The sequence below is a fragment of the Vitis riparia genome, chromosome 12 (genome assembly GCF_004353265.1).
Source record: "Vitis riparia cultivar Riparia Gloire de Montpellier isolate 1030 chromosome 12, EGFV_Vit.rip_1.0, whole genome shotgun sequence".
NCBI classification, from domain to species: Eukaryota; Viridiplantae; Streptophyta; class Magnoliopsida; order Vitales; family Vitaceae; genus Vitis; species Vitis riparia.
The window spans coordinates 20578503-20602741 of record NC_048442.1 but is presented as its reverse complement, the minus strand read 5'-3'; the positions used below and the strand labels follow the sequence as shown (position 1 = coordinate 20602741).

Sequence of the window (24239 nt, the reverse complement as noted above, 5' to 3'; positions counted from 1 at the left end):
ACACATGTATATAAATATTTCTTACAATATTAATTCCATATTTCAAAAGAGTTAATTCATTATCTAATAAGTACTTCTTTTGAATTTGACTTAGATTATATTTGGTTGGCCAAATTAGATGAGGATATAGATACCCTAAGATATTATTTATGTAAAATATCTTATCCCATACTAATGTTTGGATGCCTCAAGGAATTAAAAATCATATAAGAAAATATAGCAATTCGAATGTTTGCTCACTTGATATAAGGATTGAATATTTAAATATTTCAACTATATCTTATATCTTTTATATTTATAATATTATTGTGACACTCCAAGGCTAGGGGGAACTTTGTTAATTTTGCACATTCAACATAAAGATAAAATATGCAAAAATGACTAAATAATAAAAAAAAATAAAAAAAAATCATAAATTCTCCTTTTAGGGTGAGTTTATAAATTTAAAACTATCTTTTCAATATAAAAGTTTAATGATTCACATAAGTATGAAGTCCTAATTTAGTTCAAATAACATAACACATAACCTAAACCTACATATCTAAACAAAGGTGTCATGGCCAAACATAAACTAAACTAATAAGAACCTTCTTGTCCCCAAAGCCACTCATTGTCATCTACAATTGGGGTACATGGAAGGGGTTTTCAAAAGTAAAGGTAATGAATGTTACCTAAGTAAGGAATATACTAACAATTTCTTTTGTTAAAATAAAAGTAACATAACACATGATCTTTCAGTTTGTAAAAGTAACCTTCAAACATACAAAACATAAACAATTTTTTTTCCCCAAACTAATGGGACTTTCGGAAATAAATGATCCTTCAGTTCGAAAAGGATTAACCAACCATATGATAATATCGGGTTTGTGACTACTACACTATCCTCGTATAACTAATTAATGAAGTTAACTACACAACTAGTCAAATATTAAAATACATAATAGGAGTGATATTTTTTACAACATAAAATTCTCTTCATATGATAAAATATTTTTCTACCCTTTCATAAACATAACATTTTAGAGAATATTTAAGGGTCATAATTCCTTATTTGATAAAAAAAAGTAAAAATTGAACTGAACAAAGAAATTGATTAAACTTAGGATTCATTTAAATAAAGGAAATAAATCTCATTAATACAAATCTATTTTAACCTAAGAAAATTTTTATATCACATGCTATTAATTTATTCCTATAATAATTAATTTTATATTCAAAAATTTTGTTCTTTTCTTTATCCTAATTTACGTACGGTATTTGATTTTTCTATTTGATTTATCAAATTTTATTCTTTTTTCCTATTTCCTTTATTATTCATATTTGCAACCTTTTTTCTTTATCCAATTAGTGAATCATCCAGATGCGTCTATCATTCTATTGCACTCTAGAAGTTGATGCATATGCTCTAGTTTTTAATTTGATGTGGTCCCCTTGAAATTTTTTGCAGGCTTTCAGATCCTCCATCTCGCTCTCTATCACAAGTGAATGGCAAGGCAGATGTCTCTACTCTTCAAAATTTTACTGTTCTACATATTGATGCTTTCATTGTTGAAAATCAGAAGACCGCTACTGCAGCCAAGGCTACTGGAGGGGCCTGAACACCTATATCTTTTTCTAACTTTTTGTGATCCCCCCATCGGCTTCTAAACCCATTAAAATTTTCTGACATGAATTCCTAGATGGTGAACCCCCAATTCATGGTGACCTTCTTACATGACACACAAGATTTTGGTGGTATGGATGGTACTTTGTCATCTTAGATGTAGTAGTATCATGGATTTGTTTCGTATCACTCTGTAACACTTATCACTTTCAGATTTGAACCCATCTCTCCCCCAACTTTATCCTTCCATTTACCACTCTTGCTCATTTCATTTGTTGGGCTAAGTTTTTGCAGCTCAACCCATCTACTAGGGTATTTTATATTTGGATATTATATATAAATATAGCATTAGGGTTTTGGTATTACGAGAGAAGGGGGTGATTGAGGAAAGGAAAGAAAATCATGGACATTGTTCTATGGCTCAAAGGTAACAGTTTCCTTTATTAACCTTTTAAGGAATTTTTGTGGTATATTTTCTTTCTTATTTTCTTATGTTCATTGTTTTTTGAGGTGATGGATTCTCATCTCAAACATTGAGATATTTATATAAGTTTTTAAGGTGAAGAAACCCATAAGGGTTTAATTATTGTATCCTCATTTAATTGAAGTAGAAAAAATTTTCTTGGTGGTATTTTTACCTCAATTTGAAAAGTTTTTTCATGTTATATTTGATGTCCCTTTTTAGTTGAATGTTCTTGAATTATTATTGTTCATTCTTGTTATGCAATTATTATTATTAAATTAATTTTAGTTATTATCGTGGAGGAATCTTTAACCTTAATTGGTCAATACTCTAAATATTTCCCTTTTACTTCCCAACATCATTACCACTACTAAAGAAAGTAACAACAAGGGTCACACACTAGAGAACAGACCAAAGAGAATAAAACAAAGAAAAAGTGGTAACCCTTGCAATTGGAACGATTCTCTAAACCGAACAATCATGTAAGGAGCTAAAAATTCAAAGGTTGAGAAACTAGGAAATAAACTAAAGAGTAAATCTAAAGTAATAAATAGTGAAATGTAGAAAATTAACAAGTCTTAGAGATTACAATTGAAGTTTCTCAACAACCAAATACTTACCTATGATTGTTCAAATCTTCACTTATGGTTAAAGACATCAAAGAAGAATTGTGAACGCCTCTCTTCGAAATCCTCTAATTTGCTTAATGGTCACCCATGGAACGTCATAGTTCATATTAGGTTTTTTTTTTTTAAGGGGAAAGGAGATGGATTAATATGAGATTTTATATCATTAGTATGTCAATGCATGGGATTTTTTTATCATGCATGGGGAAGATTAGAAACAAACTCCGAATAAGTTATCCTCCTTCATTTTCTATCCAATTACAATCCAAACAAGGGAGAGGAAATTTAAATCCTATCTCACCATCTAATCCAACCGAACAAGCACAATCTTAGTTAAAATTAAAATTTTATTTAATTTGTTAAATATGTAAAAAAAAATGTTTCTTCTTAATAATAACCATTAAAATTATTATTTTGTATTATTTTGTTAGAGGGTTCCTTTTTTCCATTTTATTTTAAATTTTTCATCAAAATACACTTTACAATTATTATATCTCATGTATAAGGAATTAAAAAAAAAAAAAAAAAAGATAAAAGATGATATATCTCATCACTAATCGTATCTCATATTTGGATGAAGAGAAGATAAGTGATGATATAACTTCTCTTATTGTATTTCATATTATGTCTCATTAATCAAACATGATCTTAAAAAAAAAGTTAAGGATATGTTCAAAATTGTTCTTTAAAACAATTTTTGATTATTTAGAGTATAAAATAATTTTCTAACTTAAAAAACATATTTGATAGATGTTCTTTTAAGAATTTATAGTGAAAATATGTTATTTTTAGACCAAATTTAAATTATTTTTTAGGTGTTTTCTGTGGAATATTTTGAGAAATAATTGAAAATATGAAAAATATTTTTAAAATTTTGACATTACACAATACATAATATTCTTATAAAGAATAAGTTGATAATATGGTTTTCATGTTTGAATTTTATTATTAAAAATAATTGACAAAAGCCTTCTTTTAGAGCTGTTTTCGAAAAGTTGTCAAGAGAACCAAATTAGCTTATGCATTAAAAATCACCAAGTGGAGCTATTAACATTTGTCAAATTTTGCCCACAAAAATGGATGACGGTGAAGAAGTTTATTCTGATGTCTTTGCCACTTGCCCATTGTGGGAGCACACAAAATGAATTAAAATTAGATTATACAGTGTCAGACAATTCAATGTGTTGATGAGACATCAATATTTTCTTAGAAATTTTGATTTTTTGAGGTTTAGAAACATATTTTTAATACTTAGAATCCCTTTCCTCATAAAATTAGATACTTATTAAAGTTTTAAAAATCTAGATGTACACTTAAAATTAATTTTTGGATAGTCATTTATTAATTCAAAATTTACTTTTTAATTATATATTGTGTAATATACATTTATAAAGTTTTAAAATCTAGAGATACACTTACGATGAATTTTTGGATGATACTTAATATTGTATTAATTCAAATTTTACTTTTTAATTATATATTTGATAGGTGATTTTAAAGCCTTGTGATCATAAAATATTTGATGTCATAGTTATTTCTTAAGTATAACATATGTTTTTCATGGACTAGAGCACATCGATTGATTACAAAATAAGAGGATATGAAATTCAAATATAGTAGAAGTAATTTTAAGAAGTTAATAGCCTTCGTTTCATTAGATTATGAACACTGGTTCATGGTAAGTCTCCATATAGTGAATAGTAAGTCACAAACTCAAGAAATCAATTAAATCTAATATGATTAATTTTCATTTCAATATAATTTTATAAGGTATTGAAATGTAGTTGACTCTCTATAGTAAGTGTTGAGTCAACTTCAAAACTGTATTATGATAGAACAAGTATTTTCCTATAGGTCTCAATGGTCCTTTTTCAAATTCATAGTCTTTATTAGTATAAAGGCTTAAGAGAATTAGAATTTAATCACACTTGTGGATAAGAGCACTTTAGTAAAAGTATAATCTGCACAAAAAATAATAATTATTTATTTTGAAGTTTTATGGAAAATTAATATTTTATGTGCATAAAGGTATTTTGGTAAAAGTATAAAGTTGCAAAAAAATTAATGATTATTTATTTTGGGTTTTTTTTCTTACTTTGATTAATTAATTAATTGGAATCTAATATGATTAATTAATTAATTAATTATGACTCAATGGGTTAAATTAAGCGACCTTAGCATAGATCGGACTAAAGTCATTTAAGCATATTAGAGTGACTGAATAAATCTCCTAAAGGTTTATGGTTAGCTAACCCACTCAATCCATTATTTTAAAGAGAAAGTCTTAGTTGTTGAGGCCTCGCGTCCTAGTGATCCACGTAGCTGTCAAATGGACGTGCGCTCTCAACCAAAATTGAGTTCTAGTTCAGTTGTCCCTGCAAAATATGTCCGGACAGGACGTCCGATGGTTTTGTCAGCCATGACTAGAGAGATTAAGCAGTTGGCACAGTTGGCCTTTTACTTGGTATAGTAAGCTTACCTTCCTCCTTGTGTGAAGGTTCATATATATAGTGTCAGAGGCTCTACCTCCCTCTTTAATGATGGGAAGACTTTTTGGCTCGTCATGATGCCTCTAGGTGGTGGTAGGGCCATCATCACCCTACGGGCGGCTGTCAGAGATCGTGGGAGGTGACTTGCCATCATTCCTGTCCTTTCGCTCTACAGGCGGCGAAATGTGGGTTGTGGCAGGCTGTCGGAATGACGTAGCAAGGCATGCTCACTTTAGTCAATGATCCGGACAACATACCCGGATAGGATATGGTGGTCGTCCGAATGTGATGTTCGCGAGTGCCGTGTGCCTCTCCTTGAGGGAGTCAGGATAAGGGAGCACACCACGTGTCCCTTGGGGGAGTCCGGATGGAGTTGCTCCGGACAGCGAGGTGCGCCACGTGTCTTAAGGGAGAGGGGTCCCTACATTAGTCTCTGTTTTTTTTCCTCTCAATTATGTAGTCACTTCATACATGTGTTGAGGTTCAAAGACAAAGCTAACAGGTGGAAGATTATGAGATTTTTTAGATCTCTACATCAATTAGAGTAGAATTCAGGAACTTTTGAATTCAAAAGGTATGATTTTTCTAGCACCTAGATATAAGTTTTTTTTTTTTCTTCAAATGAATGCTTTCATCGTATTTAGATCTAGTAGCCCTAGGATCTAGAGAGCTTGCTTGTATCCAAAATTAAAGGAGGGAGGAAAAATGGAGGAAGAAGAGGATGATAAGGCAAAGGAGTCATCTAAAAATATAAGAAGAAGCAAATATTTATATAAAGGGATCAAGTTTTTTTTTTTTGGTATTTTATAATATTTGAAGGGTGATGGATAAATTCACATTTGAAGTGGGGCGAAGATGGTTGGTATAAAACCCATACTCGTCTTCAACCTACTATTCAAGCTTTTGACAAATATAAAGTTCCGTAAACCCATTTCATCCCCAATTGCTTTATGTCCATACCCATCCCTGGTTGTAACTTGTAACCCTTAATTTGTAGAAAGAAGTACAACAATTAAAAAAAAAATTAAAAATCTTTCTCCAAGGAAGCATCATAGTTAAAGACTTAAAAAAGAAGCTTGTTGATTATTACTCCAAAGTTGTGTAATAATTGAATGTGGTGTGGCCCTTTATGCAAAGTAGAAAACTTTTTTTTTCTTTTAAATTAAAATTAATAATCCTCCTAAAATTTTAAAAATAAGAATTTGTGCCAAGTAAAATTTATGTGAAATTTGCCTTTCAAAAAGATGAATTATGCCATTCTTGAACTTTACTTTTTTTTAAAAAAAGTTTTATATAAATAAATAAAATTTATTTATTTTTATAGTAAACTTATCTTTTGAAAAAAACAAATTTGATATTCACAATATATATGTTTTTTTTGAAAGGCAAGTTCTTTATAAATAAAAAACTTCAATATTAAACGTATCTATGAACAAATTTTGAAAAACTAATTCCTTTTTAAGGCTTAATAAGAGTTTCTATGTCTTATTTATTTAATTTTGTTCAAATAATTCATGGTTTAAAAAAACAAGCTTAATATGAAGTAAGAAAAGTGATATTTCTTATAAAAGCTCTAATTTGGTCTATATAAGTTCTTTTATATTTAATAAATATTATTTAATACCAGTATTATTCTTTAAAAGTTATGACTTTAACTTTAATTTTTAACTTTTTATGAAAATAAAAAACATGAAATTATCTCATATGAACCCCACACATTGTTTGATTGATTTTTGAAAAGTCAAAAACTCGCTCTTAATCTCGATAAAAGTTTTATATATCAGACTAATTTTATTTTAAAAGGTTATTACTAAAAAAACAGGTCATAGAGGCCAACAAATTATTTTTTATAAGAATTTTATTTTGATTCATACAAAAAGGTTTTCATATTTAATAAGCGAATATTATTTTTATAAATGATGATCTTATTTTTAATTTTAGTTTTGGTTTTATTTTCATTTTTCAATTCAAACAAAAAAATCAAGAAAATATAAAAGAAAACGAGAGCCTAGTATGAAAAGTAAAATGATTTACTGCTATTCTGAAAAAGGGTCCAGGTTTTGCCGTAGTTGGATGTTTTGAGAATCATGGTGTTGTAATAATAATGTTTTTAAAAATAGCCGCCCCTTTATCAGATTATCATCACCCGAAACTCAAGCATTGGTCAAGCTTGTGCCACCTGTTGTCTCCAACCATCTCTCTTCCCCCAATTATATTAGCTTGGTGGGTCACATGGACTCCAACAACCCCATTTTATATACTTTCTCACTCATCACGGATTTTCTAATTGGCCCTAAAATTTGAAGCCTCTCGAGTTGAGAACTTGAGACTATGTGGGCAGCTCCACTGTCTCAGACACTGTGCATATTCCCAACCCACCACCACACTTTCCCTTTCTCTCCCAAAACCCGGACCCGACTCTCCATCCCCCCAAAACTCAGTAGAAACTCCCTGCTTGCCCTCTCTTTCAAGGCTCCTGTAACCATGGGAACATCACAGAGTCAACCATCATTGGATCAGATTCTCGGAAGCAACAACTGGGAAGGCTTGCTTGAGCCCCTCAACCTAAGTCTCCGAGAGCTCATTATTAGATGCGGGGACTTCTGCCAGGCAACTTATGACTCATTCATCAATGATCAGAACTCCAGATACTGCGGCGCGTGCCGCTACGGCATGAAATTCTTGTTGGAAAAAGTCATGCTCATAGGGGCCTCTGATTATGAAGTCTCCGCTTACCTCTACGCCACCGCCCGTGTCAGCGTCCCTGAAGCTTTCATCCTCCACTCAATGTCTCGGGAGTCCTGGGATCGAGAGTCCAATTGGATTGGGTACATCGCCGTGACCACCGATGAAGTGAGTAGAGCCCGGGGACGACGTGAAATTTACGTGGCGTGGCGTGGAACGACAAGAGACTATGAATGGGTAGACGTGTTAGGGGCTGAGCTTGAGTCAGCCGAGGAATTGCTACGGCCTCAAGAAGGAATAAAGAATAAGGAGGGGAGTAGCAGTAGTGACAGTGCTGATGAAGATGATGAGAAAAATGTGAAGGTCATGCGGGGTTGGTTCACAATCTACACTTCAGGTGACCCCAGATCTCCATTCACAAAGGCAAGCGCCAGAAAACAGTTCCAATCAAATATTAAACGCTTGATGAATAAGTATAAAGACGAGAAAGTAAGCATCATCGTCACAGGTCACAGCCTGGGTGCGAGTCTAGCAGTATTGAGCTCATTCGACATAGTTGAAAACGAGATCGTCCCGCCCGATGTCATAGTATCAGCCATCGTCTTCGGTTGCCCGGAAATAGGGAACAGGGCATTCAATAACCAGATCAAGCAACACTCCAACCTCCACATCCTCCATGTAAGGAACACTATCGACCTCATACCGCACTACCCGAGCATGATCCTCGGCTATGTGAAGACGGGAACTGAGCTAATCATCGACACGAGGAAGTCTCCAGACTTGAAGGATTCGAAGAACCCCGGTGACTGGCACAACTTGCAGGCAATGGTGCATGTGGTGTCTGGTTGGAATGGGCCAAATGCAAAGTTTGAACTCAAGGTGAAGAGGAGCTTGGCCTTGGTGAATAAGTCCTGTAATTTTCTCAAGGATGAGTGCTTGGTTCCAGCGTCATGGTGGGTGGAGAAGAACAAAGGGATGATGAGGAAAGCAGATGGAGAATGGGTGACAGAATCACCCGCCGAAGAGGACCGTCCAGTTCCCCCTGTTCTTGATTTCTAGCCAGACCCATTTTTATGTCGTGTTTGACTTGTATTGTAATCTATCTTATCCTTCCATTTGATAGATGTTGATGTTCTATCCACCACATTTGAAATTATGTGATGGTTTTTATCTAAAACTGCACCCATACATATTCTCTGCAGCTTGCAATATTAATACATAATTTTGTACTAGTCAATGCTTGCATTTGACTTAAAAAAAATCTTAAAATACTTACCTAAACTCAATGCATGCATTATAAAAGTATTACACTAATTTAAACAAATAAAACCTTTTAGATGATATAAAATTGATTTGGTCATATATCCCACAAGAACATACAATCTTAGTTGTATGTATGTATGATGTATGTATATATATATATATATATATATATATATGTATGTATGTATGTAAGTATGTATATATGTATGTATGTAAATATGTATATATATAAATATGTATGCACGTAAGAGCACCGATGATGGAATAACTAACTTTCATTCATAACTTAATAGTCAGTGGAGGACTATGGATTCCTCGCTTAACAGTCAATGAAAAGCATAGAAGGGTGACACAATTGTTGAACTAAAAGCCTCTCTTGTGAACATTAGGGAAAGATGAGTGCAACCTACAGCTACTGAGTTCCAACACGAGTGGTCCACGCACACCATCTGATAACACTGTTCATCCCTACCCAGGTGTGTCTATTTCGTATCCATTAAAATGGTCCCTTGGATTCTCTTATCTTTACAACAAAACAAAACCTACCTTGCCTTGTCCCTATGCATGGCTTCACACTTCACAGTCTCTTGCGGGGATCGTGTCAATTAGCAAAACAAGAAAAATGTGCCAATTCTCATGTTCTCACTATAGATGGCTAAAATTTCTATGGCCATATATCCTTGAAATAGACTTGCCAACCACTGAAGTGAATTGTTCTCTGGCATGACTTGCGTGGATGACCAGAAGTAGAAATTTTCTAAGCTTCGGTGGCGGTGACTTTTGCTAATAAGTGATCATGTCTAATCAAATTAGGTCAGTGGCCATTAAGTAATCACCTAAGGACAGCGATTCTAGAAAGCATTTACAGTCTTTATAGCACTTAAAAACAAATCTTTTAACAAAAAATTTCAAATAGTAGAAAGGTTGGAAAGGCTTCATAGGATCATTAACAAACAGAATCTTTAACTTTTAGTCTAACCATGGTAGGCCATATTAAGCATTGATATGGAGCAAGAATGGCGACAATGATGAAGGAACTGATCAGAAACTCTGTGTTTTGCTCATAAACTGCACTTCCATTGGCGCGGGTTCTCCTTTGGTAACTACCAGTCAAGAACTCAACCAGATATATCCTTATTGATTTGTCCATATATGTCATACATATCTTTATGGATTGGTCCGTGCATGTCTACCCACCCATGGCTCATGCCTTCCAAGGTGTAGTTGTCTCTTGAAGTGTGCTCACATGCTACATTAAAAGCTTGTAGGGGACCTCTCATTCTTGCTATTCCTGGATAACTATGAATTATTGGCAGCAGATTTTGGTTACGCAAGGATTCATATTGCTCTCTCATACACATGTATTCCATTTTCTATATTTTCCTCTTTTATAACAAAACTTTTATTTCTCTCATTTGAGGTTATTAAGTCTATTGCATTTTCTAGATTAAGGAAGGAAAATAAAAAATTAAATTTAAAGTTAATAAATTATTTTTATATGTTATTTTAAATTCATTTACTTTTATTTAAAATCTTCTATATTAAGATAAAATAATTTGAAAGCATATAACATTTTAATTAATTTAATTATTTTTTATTTTCTTTCATTCATTTCACTATAAAATTAAACTCAAGAAAAACATTTTTTTTTTACATTTTTTTTATTTCTTAGTATCATGAACCAAATATAACCTAAGAGTTTAAGACTATATTTGATTTTCAAAAAATTTGAAGGAAAATGTAAGAGAAATAAAATAAAAAAGAAATGTAGTAAGAAAGAAAATGTGAAAAAAAAAAAAAGGTTTAAAGCCAATAAATTATTTTTATATTATTTTAACTCTTCGATATAAAAATAAAATAATTTAAAAATATATAAGATTTTAACTGATTTTTATTACATATATATGGTATTACAATAATATGAAAAATGGAAAGAATAGCATAGAATAATTGCAAATTAATTTCAATTATTCTTATTAGTACCCATTATCTTAATAATTGCCATAATCTCCTTTAGCAATCCAAACTTACCAAAAACTTTAACATTGACCAAGCCTTCATGCTGGCCACCCAAAACAATGCCATAATATGCTGTTTCAACAAATTATGCAAACAAATATTCAAACTTTCCTTTCAAACATGCCCTCTCAAGTTGGAGAGGGGCATATTTGCTGGCACTGTTGAAATTGGAATATATTAAGTGATAAGCAAACTCAATACCTATTTTTCCTTTTTCACAAGCTCAATATTTTTTTATCACATGGGGGCTCATACACATGCAATGCAATAATATTATCATAAAAGAATTTATTAGGCTGGGAGAGGATAATGCCAATATCTCAGAGTAGATAGGATAGCTAAGTTATTTTCGTGGTTTTGGAAATGGTTCTATACTTAGCTTTAGAACTAGAATAAGCTAGAAATAGTGGATTACTTCTTTGAGCACCAAGACAACGCAAAATCCTACTATATTGCATCTTGTCATTGGACAACCTGCCCAATCCACAAAAACCATATAAGGTAATAAGACACTGAAAAATGAACCAAACACCGAAATGTTGTGTCCCCTTTAGATAACAGTCTGCTCTTTACAGCCTTTTGATAAACAAATTTAGGTTCATTAAAATGCTGATCAATTTTATTAACTACATAGCTAATGTTTGGTTGTGTGAAAGGTTTTACTTCAATGCCCAAGAAGTAATATGCAAGTCACCCAAATCTTTAATAGTAAATTTACTACTAAGTTTTTGAATAACTTGTATAATAAAATATTTATTATCATTTCTTGCTATTATAATATCATCAACATAAGCAAGGGAAGAGTGAGGTCATTTGTATGATAAATAAATAGCAAGAAGTCAATCTTGATACAAAAGAAGCCAAGATGGAGCAATGACCGAGACAAACCATCAATCTAAGCACGCAGCTTGTTTAAAATTGTATGAAGATTTTTTTTAGAGATGTGTATAATTTGGAAATTTGGAGGTAGTGAAAGTAGGGAGTTGTGACATATATACATTTTTCTTTAAATTTCCTTGCAAAAATATATTTTTAATATTAAATTGACACAAATACCAATTAAGAAAAAGGGAGAGCAAGATTACTGAATTAATCATTGTCAATTGCACCACTGGTCTGAGTGTTTCAACAAAATAGAGGTTAGAAACCTGAGTGTACCCTTGCAATAAGTCACGCCTTAAAATGAATAGAGTCATCTTCTCTATATGATTCTATATAGTACCTACTGTGATCCAGTGACGTTAGTGTACGTGAGTGGGATTGATTAGGTATGAGCTACCACATTTTGTTGTCATGAAAAGCTTGAAGTTCTTCCTTCATTACCGCAGCCCACCAAAGGTCCTTTAAGGCTATTTGAAGAGTTCCAGATTCAATTCGTGATGGAGTAGTGACTATAATGAAGAGCTTATGGGGCTTTATTAAAGGATTAAAAGCTGCCTTTTGTAGGTGTCACTAACATGTTTTTTAGATGAGCTTCCTTCTCAGCCATGATTGGTAAAAGCTATTCCTCTAATGAAGACCACACCTTGAAGGATTCTCATCAATTATAATGCTTAGAACTTCCTTCATACTGACAAGCATTCACATAGTATGGAGGCCATCATTGTTAATCCACAAGGTACATGTTTTGTGGGTTGAGTTTGCCTCTTTCATCTTTAATTTTTTTTTTAAGGTTTGTCATGACCTAAGAGATGACGGTCAACACCAAGGCTTCACCCTAAAGGAAGAATTTGAGAATGCACAACAAAAAGTTGTCATGCCCATCTTTGGAGAGATTAAGCTTGAGCATTGATTGAATGGTTGGATGGTTAGGATAGGTTTGTTTTGGGTTGAATATATAGGTCATGGCTTTATCTATTTTGGCTTGTTGGTTAGGCAATGATTAATTGCCCTAATCTCCTTTAGTAATCTAGTTAAGACTTTCCAAAACTTTAGCTTTGACCAAGCCTTCACGCTAGGTGAATATGCAGTTTTCACAAACAATGCAAGCTAATACTTAAAACTTTCATTTCTAATATATGCTATCGTTTCATTCAATGAACAAAGGGGTGGGGGAATAGGTGTTTTCTTAAACAAATTCAAGGCATCCCCCAACATATATTATCTTACTTTAAAATTTCTCAAGATTATATTCCTTTCTTTGAACAACTCTTCAACAAAAATTAAAAATCACATGCAAACATGAATGCAACAACACTCTTCCAACAATTTATAAATGGAAGTCACATGCATGCAAATGCTTCAACACTTCCCAACACAAATCTATAACCACAAATTCCTCCTTAATACATTTACAATTTCGTACTTCTTGATATCTTTACCAAATTGAACATAAAATTATTCAACAATATCCAAAAGATAATCACACCAATTTCAACTCATATTTCATCCATTCATCATATCAATAAATGGAAATAAATTAAAGAGTAGAATGAGATCAAGTGAGACAATGACACTAGATTTTACATGAAAAATCTTCTAAAATATCAAAAACCACAGGCCTATCAATGATGAAAAATTCCACTATAAAAAACAACCAATGTGTATAAGGATTTATCTAGCTCAAGTAAACCAATCCTTTTACAAACTACTTGACCAACACATTTTCACTTCAGTTGCATGTCTTCATCTTTCAAAACATACTTGAGTATACACCAAGTTTGATCTCAACCTCTTCTTAAAGGTCAATCCAGAAAAAAAAAAAAAAAAAAAAAAAAAAAAAAAAAAAACTTTCACCAAAATCCATATAAATGATAAAAATGCATCTTGCCAAGTCCCATTAATTGATCATAACGATATCATGGAAATGTTGCACAAACCCGTATATATATATATATATATATATATATATATATAGGATCGGAAATAGAATCACCTTGATACTAAACCAGATCAAGCCTGGGATCTTCTTGGAAATGGGAAGATCTAGGATAGGTAGCCAACCTCTTGGAGAGAGTAATGTGCATGGACCAGGTGAGTAAGGATGCAGCTTCGTGGACTGCTCATTAGGCCTAATAGGTACCAACCCACGCTAAGGTTGTTAACCTGTTGCAAGGGTAAGCCATTTGGACACTCATCAGTTCGAAAGGAATTTGTTAGATGGAGGATGGATATCAGACTTAAGTCCTTACTCAATCCCCGGACTCAAAACCTTATTTTCTCCCTTTCTTGGGGAGAATAGGGGTGAGATGTACTTTCCATGTGTTCAACATTTCTAGTCTTTGAACTCTAATCAACCACTTGATCTGCAATGGGCAATGGAATAAAAACCCTTTCTCTGGGTTATCTCTTCTTCAACCACCGTTGGTTCATGCCCAACAGGCTCTACATTCTGGTCAATGAATGCTTGAGGGTGTTCATAGATCAATCGAAAATCTCATCCCCAAGCACTTCTTAAATGGGAAAAATCAACCCATTTTCAAGAAAATCCATTGGAAAAATAATTTGGAAATCAAGGTAAAAAGGGAATTTTCTTGGCAACCAAACATCACTAATTGGGTAGAGAGAGTGAGAGCTCAAGAGGATGAAGAAAGTAGTTGTTAGCCTCACCTTCCCAAAACAAGAAGCATTTCTAGGTTTAAAAGGAAAGAAGCTCTTGATCCAACGGTTAAGAAAAAAAACAAAAAACTAGATTGATTTTATCAAAATTTGGATTGATCTTAGAACAAGACACTTCAACGCTTAGTAAAAATAAAATAAAAAAACAAAGAGCTTCCCAAGCCTCCTTAACTCAAAAAAAAAAAAATTCAAGAAAAACAATAATTTAAAAAAACTTATTGATTCAATTTTATCCTTCTATAACCTCAACTACATACCTTAGTATTTTTTTAGTAAATTCAACATCTTGATTTCATTAGGCAAATAGTTTAAGGAAGGATTTGGCAAAAAAAAAACTAGATTGATCTTACCAAAATTTGGATTGATCTTGGAACAAAACACTTAAACACATAGTAAAATAAAAAAATAAAAATGTGCTTCCTAAGCCTCCCTAACTCCTTAAAAAATATTTCAAGAAAAAAATAAATTTGAAAACCTTAGTTGATTCAATTTCATCAATCTACAACCTCAACTATATACCTTAGTCTTTTAGTAAATTCAACATTTTGATTTTCATTAGGCAGGTAATCTAAGGAAGAATTTGGAAAATTAAGTTAAAAGACATTTAGGAAAATTTGTCTAGAATCACCAATTTAGCTAAACAGTCACAATGACATGAGGAAAAGGAATATCTGTTTCAAGATGCATGTTTTAAGGTCCACCTTTGAGTTTATAGCCAGATTCTCTCTCAGATTAATTTTAGGAACTTAACTGATGAAGGTCATAGGAATTTGCAAAATCATTTTATTGGGATTGTATTATTGGGATTGCATCTTGCAGATGTAGACTGCAGGGACTTTAGAAGAAAGACTACTTAAGATTATAGTCCCTTCCTGACAGTCTTAGTATTTACTATTGACAGGTCATGGACATATGAGTCCTCAGTTGAGAGATATCAGATCCAACAGTACAAGTGCATTGATATCTTACTATGCCCTCAGTAATTGTAATGTGATTCATCAAAGTTTTCTACTGAGGTTTACTTAAACTTGAATGATGGACTCATTTGTTTTCATGGGCTATCAGAAATAATTAGTAACACAAATGAAACAGAACTTGGGCCAAACTGAGGACTTTGACATGGCTGAGCTGACTCATATTTGAGCAATTTAGACTTATTTATGGATGGTTGGTCCAATTTCCTTTGGAACATTCAGCTGAAAATGTTTTTCAACCTTACCTGTCAAATTCTAATCCATGAAAAGTTTTGGGCTCTATCGATGATAAAACAGGTCCTTTATTTCTTCAGTCCATTCTAGTAGATATCATAGTCACATTTTTGTACCTGAAATGATGTTTCTCTTGCTGACCCTGGCTCCTTTAATAGCTTGTATGGTTCTAGCAGCATTGAATGTTTCTTCTGCTGACCCTGGCCTCTCCTTCTCTCCCCCATCCTTGTGGATATGTCCACAAATGGATGAAGAGATAAATATGAATTAGAACTTAGAACCATGACTAGTTCATAGAATGCTACATTAGGTGTTTGGGCACTGCTAATTAAATGTAAGAGTTCAATTCCAGTGAATTTAGTACATTAATTTGCATGACAGTTGCTGCCAATTCCCATATCCTGACCAAACATCATAAAACTGCTCTAAATCATCTAATTTCTAGGCATCCAAACAGGCCCTAGATTGAAAGTAATGCAATAGAAAAGTGCACTGCACTTTCCTGCCAGGACAACATTGTGACTCATTCAAGTGCATTAAAATCATTTGTTTGACCCCAAATGCTTCCAAATTAACACCTAATTCACTTGACAATGATACCCTCAATTCCTACCCCCACTAAGAGTACTAATCAAAGGGGAAAAAAAATTCAACCACATACCTTTGATCTTAGCTCTTCAAATTGTGTTGATGCTTCTTTCGTTTTGAAAATTTAAGAATAGCAGTCCAAGATGGATTCCAACTTAAATCAAGCTTAATTTGATTACTGGCACATGTTCATTAAAATGATTCGAGTCAATAAATCTTGCCACCCTCATTATGAAGATTCAAGGCCAAAGTCTCAAATAAATGTTAGTCTGAGAACTAACTGCATTCCCATGGAACAAGTCTAGCCCAACTATGTCAGCTGTCATTTATCTGAACTCCATTAATTCAAAAAAAAATTAAAAAGAATATGAAAATATCCTGGCCATAGATGCGCCAATACCCACACGGGTCAAGATGTAAAGAAAAGAAGAATTCTGAAATGTTGAAAAGCCTCTCTTAATTATCGAGGACAGGTTATAAAATATTTATATTTTGAGGATATTTATTATCCTTTACATGAGGAATCACATTTGATGGGGCTCCCCACATAAATTATTATTTCCTTTCGAACCAACTTCACAAACGATAGATATGACCTGTTGGGACTCATAGACAAGAAACACATGAGAAGTAAATGGCTATGATCACCATCTCCACCATCAAAGAGAGATGGAAGCTTTCTATAACTGCAAGCTTCATGGGCTGCATCATCCCAGTACTATTCCTCAACCACAGCCATGACAGTACAAATCTTTCTGCTCTTCTAGGCATACGGATGGAGCCTTCTGAACCATCTAAGCTCAATAAGCACTCGGATTCAGCTCTTCAAAACACATCCACATCCCCAACATCTTTTGGTCAGTTTCCCACACCTAATGTGGAGTTCTCTCAAATATCTAAGCTCACCGGGTTTCCAGATTCAGCTCCTCAAATCATGAATACATCGGTATTATTCTCTGAACCACCTAGGCCTAACACGGAGTTCTCTGAACCATCTAAGCCTAAGATGGAATTCTCTGGGCCATCTAAACTCACTGATTACCCAAGTTCAGCTCTTCAAAACACAACCACATCCACATTATCTTTTGATCAGTTTCCCAGGCCGGACAGGGAGACAGCTAGGCCGGAAATGGAGATCTTTGAACCATCTAAGCCTAACATGGACTTCCATGAACCATCTAAGATCATTGAGAACCCAAAACTGATGAACCATAGTAATGAAAAGTGTGACATCTTCGATGGGAAATGGTTTTATGATCCAGAAGGAAAGCCTCTCTATGGCCCTCAGTGTCCTTTCCTTCATGATCAAGTGAGCTGCAGGAGGAACGGGCGACCAGACTCCGACTACGAGAAATGGAGTTGGCAACCAAATGAATGTGAAATTCCAAGGTACATGACCTTAAAGAATACAAACTTGAAGTTAAGATGTTTTGTTTCATGTCAGTGTAACTAAGTCGATATTGACAAAGTTGTCTTCTAAGGTTTAATGTCACAGACATGTTCGAGAGGCTTAGAGGGAAGCGATTGATTATGGTTGGAGATTCCCTCAATGGAAATATGTGGGCATCTCTTGCGTGCCTTCTTTATTCCGCTATTCCACCTTCTCGATCTCATATTGAAACGAACCGCATCCCGCGCTCCTTCAGATCAAAGGTAAGAGAGCTATTTAATCTAGTAGTGGAGGTGTTTTTCCTTCTCTTCCTCCTCCTTTTTCTCCTCCAATTTCAGTAGTACTATTCTCCAATGATATTAATTTACCTTTTGGGACGATGATGCAGTCCTTTAACTGAGGTTTTTCCTGTTGAAAGGATTATAACTGTTCCGTGGAGTTCTACATGAACCCGTTTCTAGTGCAAACATATGTCAATAAAACAGATGGTACTAGGGTTCTAAGGCTCGACCAAATTTCAGACTCAGCTCGGCGTTGGCAAGGCGCAGACATCATGGTATTCAACACTGGACATTGGTGGATGCACAAAGGGCGGTTTCAATCGTAAGCTCTCTGATCAACAAAATGTGAATTATGATGACTACTTTCGAAATGGAGTTTTGCTAACAAGGGAAAATTTTGCAGGTGGGATCTTTTTCAATATAAGGGAAAATTGGTGGAGGAGATGGAGAGAGCATCAGCATTTGGGATGGGCTTGAGGACTTGGGCGAGGTGGGTGGATCGCTACGTGGACGGGACCAAAACAACAGTCTTTTTCCGGAGCCTCTCACCGCAGCACAGTGGGCAGCATTACTGCTACAATCAGTCTCAACCCATCTTGGATGAATTCCTATTGCCACCATTTCCAAACTCCATGGCTAGAATTGTTGAGGGAAGGATCAGAGGGATGAGGACACCAGTGAGGTACTTGAACATCACCAAGCTATCCCAGTATCGAAAAGATGCACATCCATCAATCTATTCATCCAAACGAGAGAAGCTGATGATTAATCAAAAGCAATCTCCTGATTGTAGCCACTGGTGTCTTCCAGGACTCCCAGATACATGGAACATGTTATTGTATGTGTCAATGGTCTCTAGCAACTCGAGTTCTTGGCATCTCATGGTTTGATTGTTGTTACATTGGGTTATAGATTTTTGGAATGCTTTTGTTCTTGACGACAAAATTGAAAATAAAAAATTTATTCTATCATTGGGATTTTGATTCTTCTCTTCTACATTCTATTACGATTCATCTCTATTTCCATCTTATTTTCATTCCTATTCCCACCTACTGATGGCAGCCCAAAAGTTTAAATATGGTCATGATTTCTTGATCACATTGCCCTTCCTGCAAAAGTTGGTGTAGCCTCAACAACACAAGTCTTCTCAAGCTGCACCTCATCATTGTACAGTGATTTCTATTCCCAGCTCAATGACATAATTACCCTCAACTGAATCTGTATTCTAGCCGCATTATTATGATCTTTCTGTAAAATTTTAGTCGTTGAATCCAAACCATAAAGATCATTTTTCTCTCTTAATTTTATGCGTTCTTGTTCCTCCATAGGGAAGGTAGAGTTCTCCACGCGTTATGCCTATCCTCTTAGCAAATGTAGTTTGGGAAAATACCTATCAGAGATAACATTACGTGGGGGGTTGGTTGAACAACTTAAGGGGGAAGATTAGCATGACAAACTTAACAATAGAACTTCCTTGGTATAAGCCGCAGATTCTTCCGTAACAACTTTATAATAAAAGTGATAACAAATTAATAATATTCCCCATAAAATATCTATAAAGAAATATTAAAAATATGTTGGGGCGTGACAGAAATTTGTATGCATAAATTTCGTAAATTTGGTCCTGCAAAATTAGCAAAACAAATAGGAAAATAATACAAACAAAATATAGGAAAATAATACGAACAAAATATTTACTAAAATTAAAAATATTGTGGGTATAATCTCAAAAATAATATTCTTTTCCAAAAGAATATTTTCCCTATGATTCTTTTGTCTTGATCATACTTTGAAATATGACGTTTTCGAAGATCAATCGAGGGTCAAGCTTATTCCCGAATGACCTTATCGAATGGCAAAGAATGACGATGAAGCTCTTTCTTTTGTTGTGAAGCCTCTTTTCCCATACAAAGTTGCTTTTGGATTTTCTCCTTAGGATTTTCCTTTCTGAATCTTTTTGATTTCTGAATTTTCCTTTCCTTTTCTTGATAAAAGACACCTTAAGTGAAGATAAAGAATTTAAATTTCAAATTCCTGAATTTTAGTTGCTTAATTCAAGGGATTTAGTTCCTTGGTTTTAACAAATTTTCTTCTCTAATAGGTTTTACCAACAATATAATAATAATAATAATAATAATAAAAATTTTCTTATTATTATTACTATCTTTTTTATAAATGGAAATTAGGGAAACTTATCCATAAGAGGATATACATAGTGTACTTTTTTTTAAGACCAAATTAGTGGTAATTTAATCCACTAATTTTTTTATGTTTACAAATGCCCCCACTTCATTTTTTATGTTTACAAATGCCCCCACTTCAAGATACATCATATACATGCATTGTCATGTAGATAGGGTGAGTCTTGAAGTAAATTTTTTTTTTCAAAGAAATATTTTAATAGAAAGTTTCCTATTTTTTTTCAAAAAAATATTTATGTCCTACTTTTTTTTTCCAAACTCCACTTCATTTTCCTATTTTATACTTTGAATCATCTTCTAATTCGTTTTCCTTCTTACTTTACATTTTCAATCCTCTTCCAATTTGTATCCCTATATACATTTTTTTTTATATAAAGAGGGCAATAGTTAAGAAATTGGACTTGAACTTTTTCAGAGAACTCTTTTAATCTTTTTCAGAGAGCTCTTTTGATCTTTGGGTGTTATTCAATCCAACTTGAGAAACCTGACTTGAATTCACCGTGAGAAATCTTCACCTCTTCAAACTTGTAAGTGTTTTATATATATATATATATATATATATATATATATATTTGGAAAAAAAAAAACACTTAAAAAGTTTTAAGAGATGAAGATTTCTCACGGTGAATTCAAGTCGGGTTTCTCAAGTTGGATTGAATAACACCCAAAGATCAAAAGAGCTCTCTGAAAAAGTCCAATTCCAGTTTCTCAACTATTGTCCCATTTAGATTAAAAAAAATGTGTACAGGGATGACAAATTGGAAGATGACTGAAAGTGTAAAGTAAGAAGGAAAATGAATTAGAAGATGATTCAAAGTGTAAAGTAAGTAGGAAAACGAAGTGGAGTTTGGAAAAAAAAAAAAAAAAAGTAGGAAATAAATATTTTTTTAAAAAGAAAAAATAGGAAACTTCCTATTAAAATATTTCTTTGGAAAAAAAATTTACTCCAAGACTCACCACATCCACATGGTAATGCATGTATGTGATGCATCTTAAAGTGAGGGCATTTGTAAACATAAAAAAATTAGTGGATTAAATTACCACTAATTTGGTCTTTTAAAAAAAGTACACTATATATAAGTTTCCCTAATCTCCAACTATAAAAAGGAATAATAATAATAAGAAAATTATTATTATTATTATTATTATCTTGTTGGTAAAACCTCTTAGAAGAAAATTTGCTAAAATCAAGGAACTAAATCCCTTGAATTAAACAACTAAAATTCAAGAATTTGAAATTCAAATTCTCTATCTTCACCTATAAATAGAGGTGTCTTCCATCAAGAAGAGGAGAGGAAAATTCAGAAAGGAAAATCCTAAGGAGAAAATCCAAAAGCAACTTCGTACGGAAAATGGGCTTCACAATAAAAGAAAGAGCTTCATTGGCAAAAGAGTTGCTACATGCGTTCTTCGCCATTCAACAAGATCATTCAGGAATAAGTCTGGCCCTCGATTGATCTTCGAAATCAAGAAAACGTCATCTTCCAAAGTGTGATCAAGGCAAAAAATCAAAAGGAAAATATTTTTTTGCAAAAGAATATTATTTTTAAGATTGTACCCACAATATTTTTAATTTCAATAAATATTTTGTTCGCATTATTTTTCTATAAGACCAAATTTACGAAATTTGTAAATTTAGTAAATATCTTTTTTTTTAATTTCATAATTTTGGTCCTATAAAATTAGAAAAACAAATAGAAAAATAATGCGAACAAAATATTTACTGAAATTAAAAATATTGTGGGTACAATCTCAAAAATAATATTCTTTTTCAAAAGAATATTTCCCCTTTGATTTTTTGCCTTCATCACACTTTGGAAGACGATGATGACGTTTTCTTGATTTCAAAGATCAATCGAATGTCACAAGTGGCTTATTCCCGAATGACCTTATTGAATTGCGAAAAACACGTGTAGCAGTTCTTTTGCCGTTTGCCGTTTCTTTTGTTTGCCGTTTCTTTTATTGTGAAGTCATTTTTCCCGTACGAAGTTACCTTTGGATTTTCTCCTTAAAATTTTTCTTTCTGGATTTTTCTTATTTTTTTGAATTTTTTGAATTTTTTTATATATAGAAGACACTATGGGTAAAGAGAGGGAATTTGAGTTTCAAATTCCCGAATTTTAGTTGCTTAATTCAAGGGATTTAGTCCCTTGGTTTTAACAAATTTTCTTCTCGAGGTTTTACCAACAAGATAATAATAATAATAATAACAATTTTGTTATTATTATTATCCTTTTTATAGTTGAAGATTAGGGAAACTTATCGATAAGAGGATATCCATAGTGTACTTTTTTTTTTTTTTTGAAAACCAAATTAGTGGTAATTAAACCACTAATTTTTTTATGTAAACAAATATCTATAAACAAATATTAAAAATATGTTGGGGAGTGATTCTTTGAATTCTAAAAAATTATGTACTTGACAAAATTTACGAAACACTTTCAAAAATTTTGAAAAATCACATGTAATGTTGAAAAAGAACTTACAGAATTTTATAAATAAATGTTTAATAGATAATTTGCTTAAAAACACTCGTAGAAAAAAACATTTTTATTAAAAATACTTTAAATAGAAACACTACTAAATGCATTCTTATAGAGTTCCTTTGACAATAATTCTAGAAAGTGTTTTTAGCCTTAAAAAAATGTTTTTAAAAAGAAAAAATTTGGTATTTGCCAAATTTAAAAAAAAAAAAAAACATTTTTAAAAGTCTAAAAAAATTATATATTGGAAAATCACTTTGTATTGTTTTCTAATTAGTACACTTTCAGAGAAGATACTTTCGTTAAAAACACTTTTAAATAAAAATATTGTCAAACACTCTAAATATTATGTTAAAACAAACCCTCTTAAAAGGATTATGAAAAAAAATCAAAAAAAACTTATTTCATTATATATAAGTAATGGGAATTCAACACTGGAGAATTTTTTTACAATAATTTTAAGAAACACTTCTAATTTAAAAAATATTTTTAAAATAAGTCAGTTATTTAATAAAATTTTAAAAATACTTTAAAAAAAATTTTAAATCATTTATATTATTCACTGAAAATACATTTTATAGATAATTCTTTAAAAAAAAAACACTTTTAAAAAATATATTTTTCTTAAAAATAATTTTATGAAAATACCGTTGAACACACTCTTACTAATTTTTTATAAGATGAAGTCAATACATTGAAATGAAATTAAAACCATCATCTCTCATCTCATTTCAGTTGTAGAGAACAATTTACAAAATGGGCTTAAACAACCTCAATCCTCCATGTGTTGGGAGGCTTGGAGCAAGGCCAAGCATGGCAGTTCCTGATCTATTAAAGGCCGGAATGTTCCTGTAACATTTGTGTAAGAATAGTAGCCAATTATTATTGGGTATGTTGATAAATAATTTTAAGGTAAAAAAACAAAATTAATAAATAAAAATTAGAAATTATTATTCTTGACTAGTTGAAATTATGACTTAGAAATTAAGACTATTGATGAATAGATAGTCTTAGAAATTCCAAGTCCTAAACCAATTTTCTTTAAATAAATAAAAAATCAAATATTGTATGATTATAAATAGTTAAATACCTTCTATCTACCCAACCAAATAAAATAATTCTCAAATCAAAGACAATAAATTTGGAGTGTTATGTGAGTTTCACTTTGCCTTCGGAGTCAATTAAAATGGTAATAGTTGATCTGTTAGCTCAAAAAATAAATCCAAAAGCATGATAGAATTAGATTTCTTGTTAAATTTTTTTAGAATTGGTAGTGAAATAGGTGTTTTTAGGTATGCTGTCTTAATGGGATAAGTTTGGGATAAAGATTAACAGGTTTAAAACATTTGATAAGTTTGAGGATTTTCTTAAAATTTAAGATA

General features: G+C 32.4%; 2 protein-coding genes across 2 annotated transcripts; both read left to right on the top strand.

The window, feature by feature from the left end:
- The first annotated feature begins 7410 nt into the window (after positions 1-7410).
- LOC117927086 (phospholipase A1-IIdelta) lies at positions 7411-9098 on the top strand. Its single transcript, XM_034846491.1, has one exon. The coding sequence runs from the start codon at positions 7513-7515 to the stop codon at positions 8923-8925; it is 1413 nt and encodes a 470-aa protein (XP_034702382.1). The 5' UTR covers positions 7411-7512; the 3' UTR covers positions 8926-9098.
- An 8005-nt stretch (positions 9099-17103) lies between these two features.
- On the top strand, positions 17104-19156 carry LOC117926506 (protein trichome birefringence-like 42). The gene is made up of 4 exons (XM_034845609.1): positions 17104-17891; positions 17984-18155; positions 18311-18495; positions 18577-19156. Exons 1-4 carry the CDS (start codon positions 17137-17139, stop codon positions 19061-19063), a joined length of 1599 nt encoding a protein of 532 aa, XP_034701500.1. The 5' UTR covers positions 17104-17136; the 3' UTR covers positions 19064-19156.
- Positions 19157-24239: the final 5083 nt, after the last annotated feature.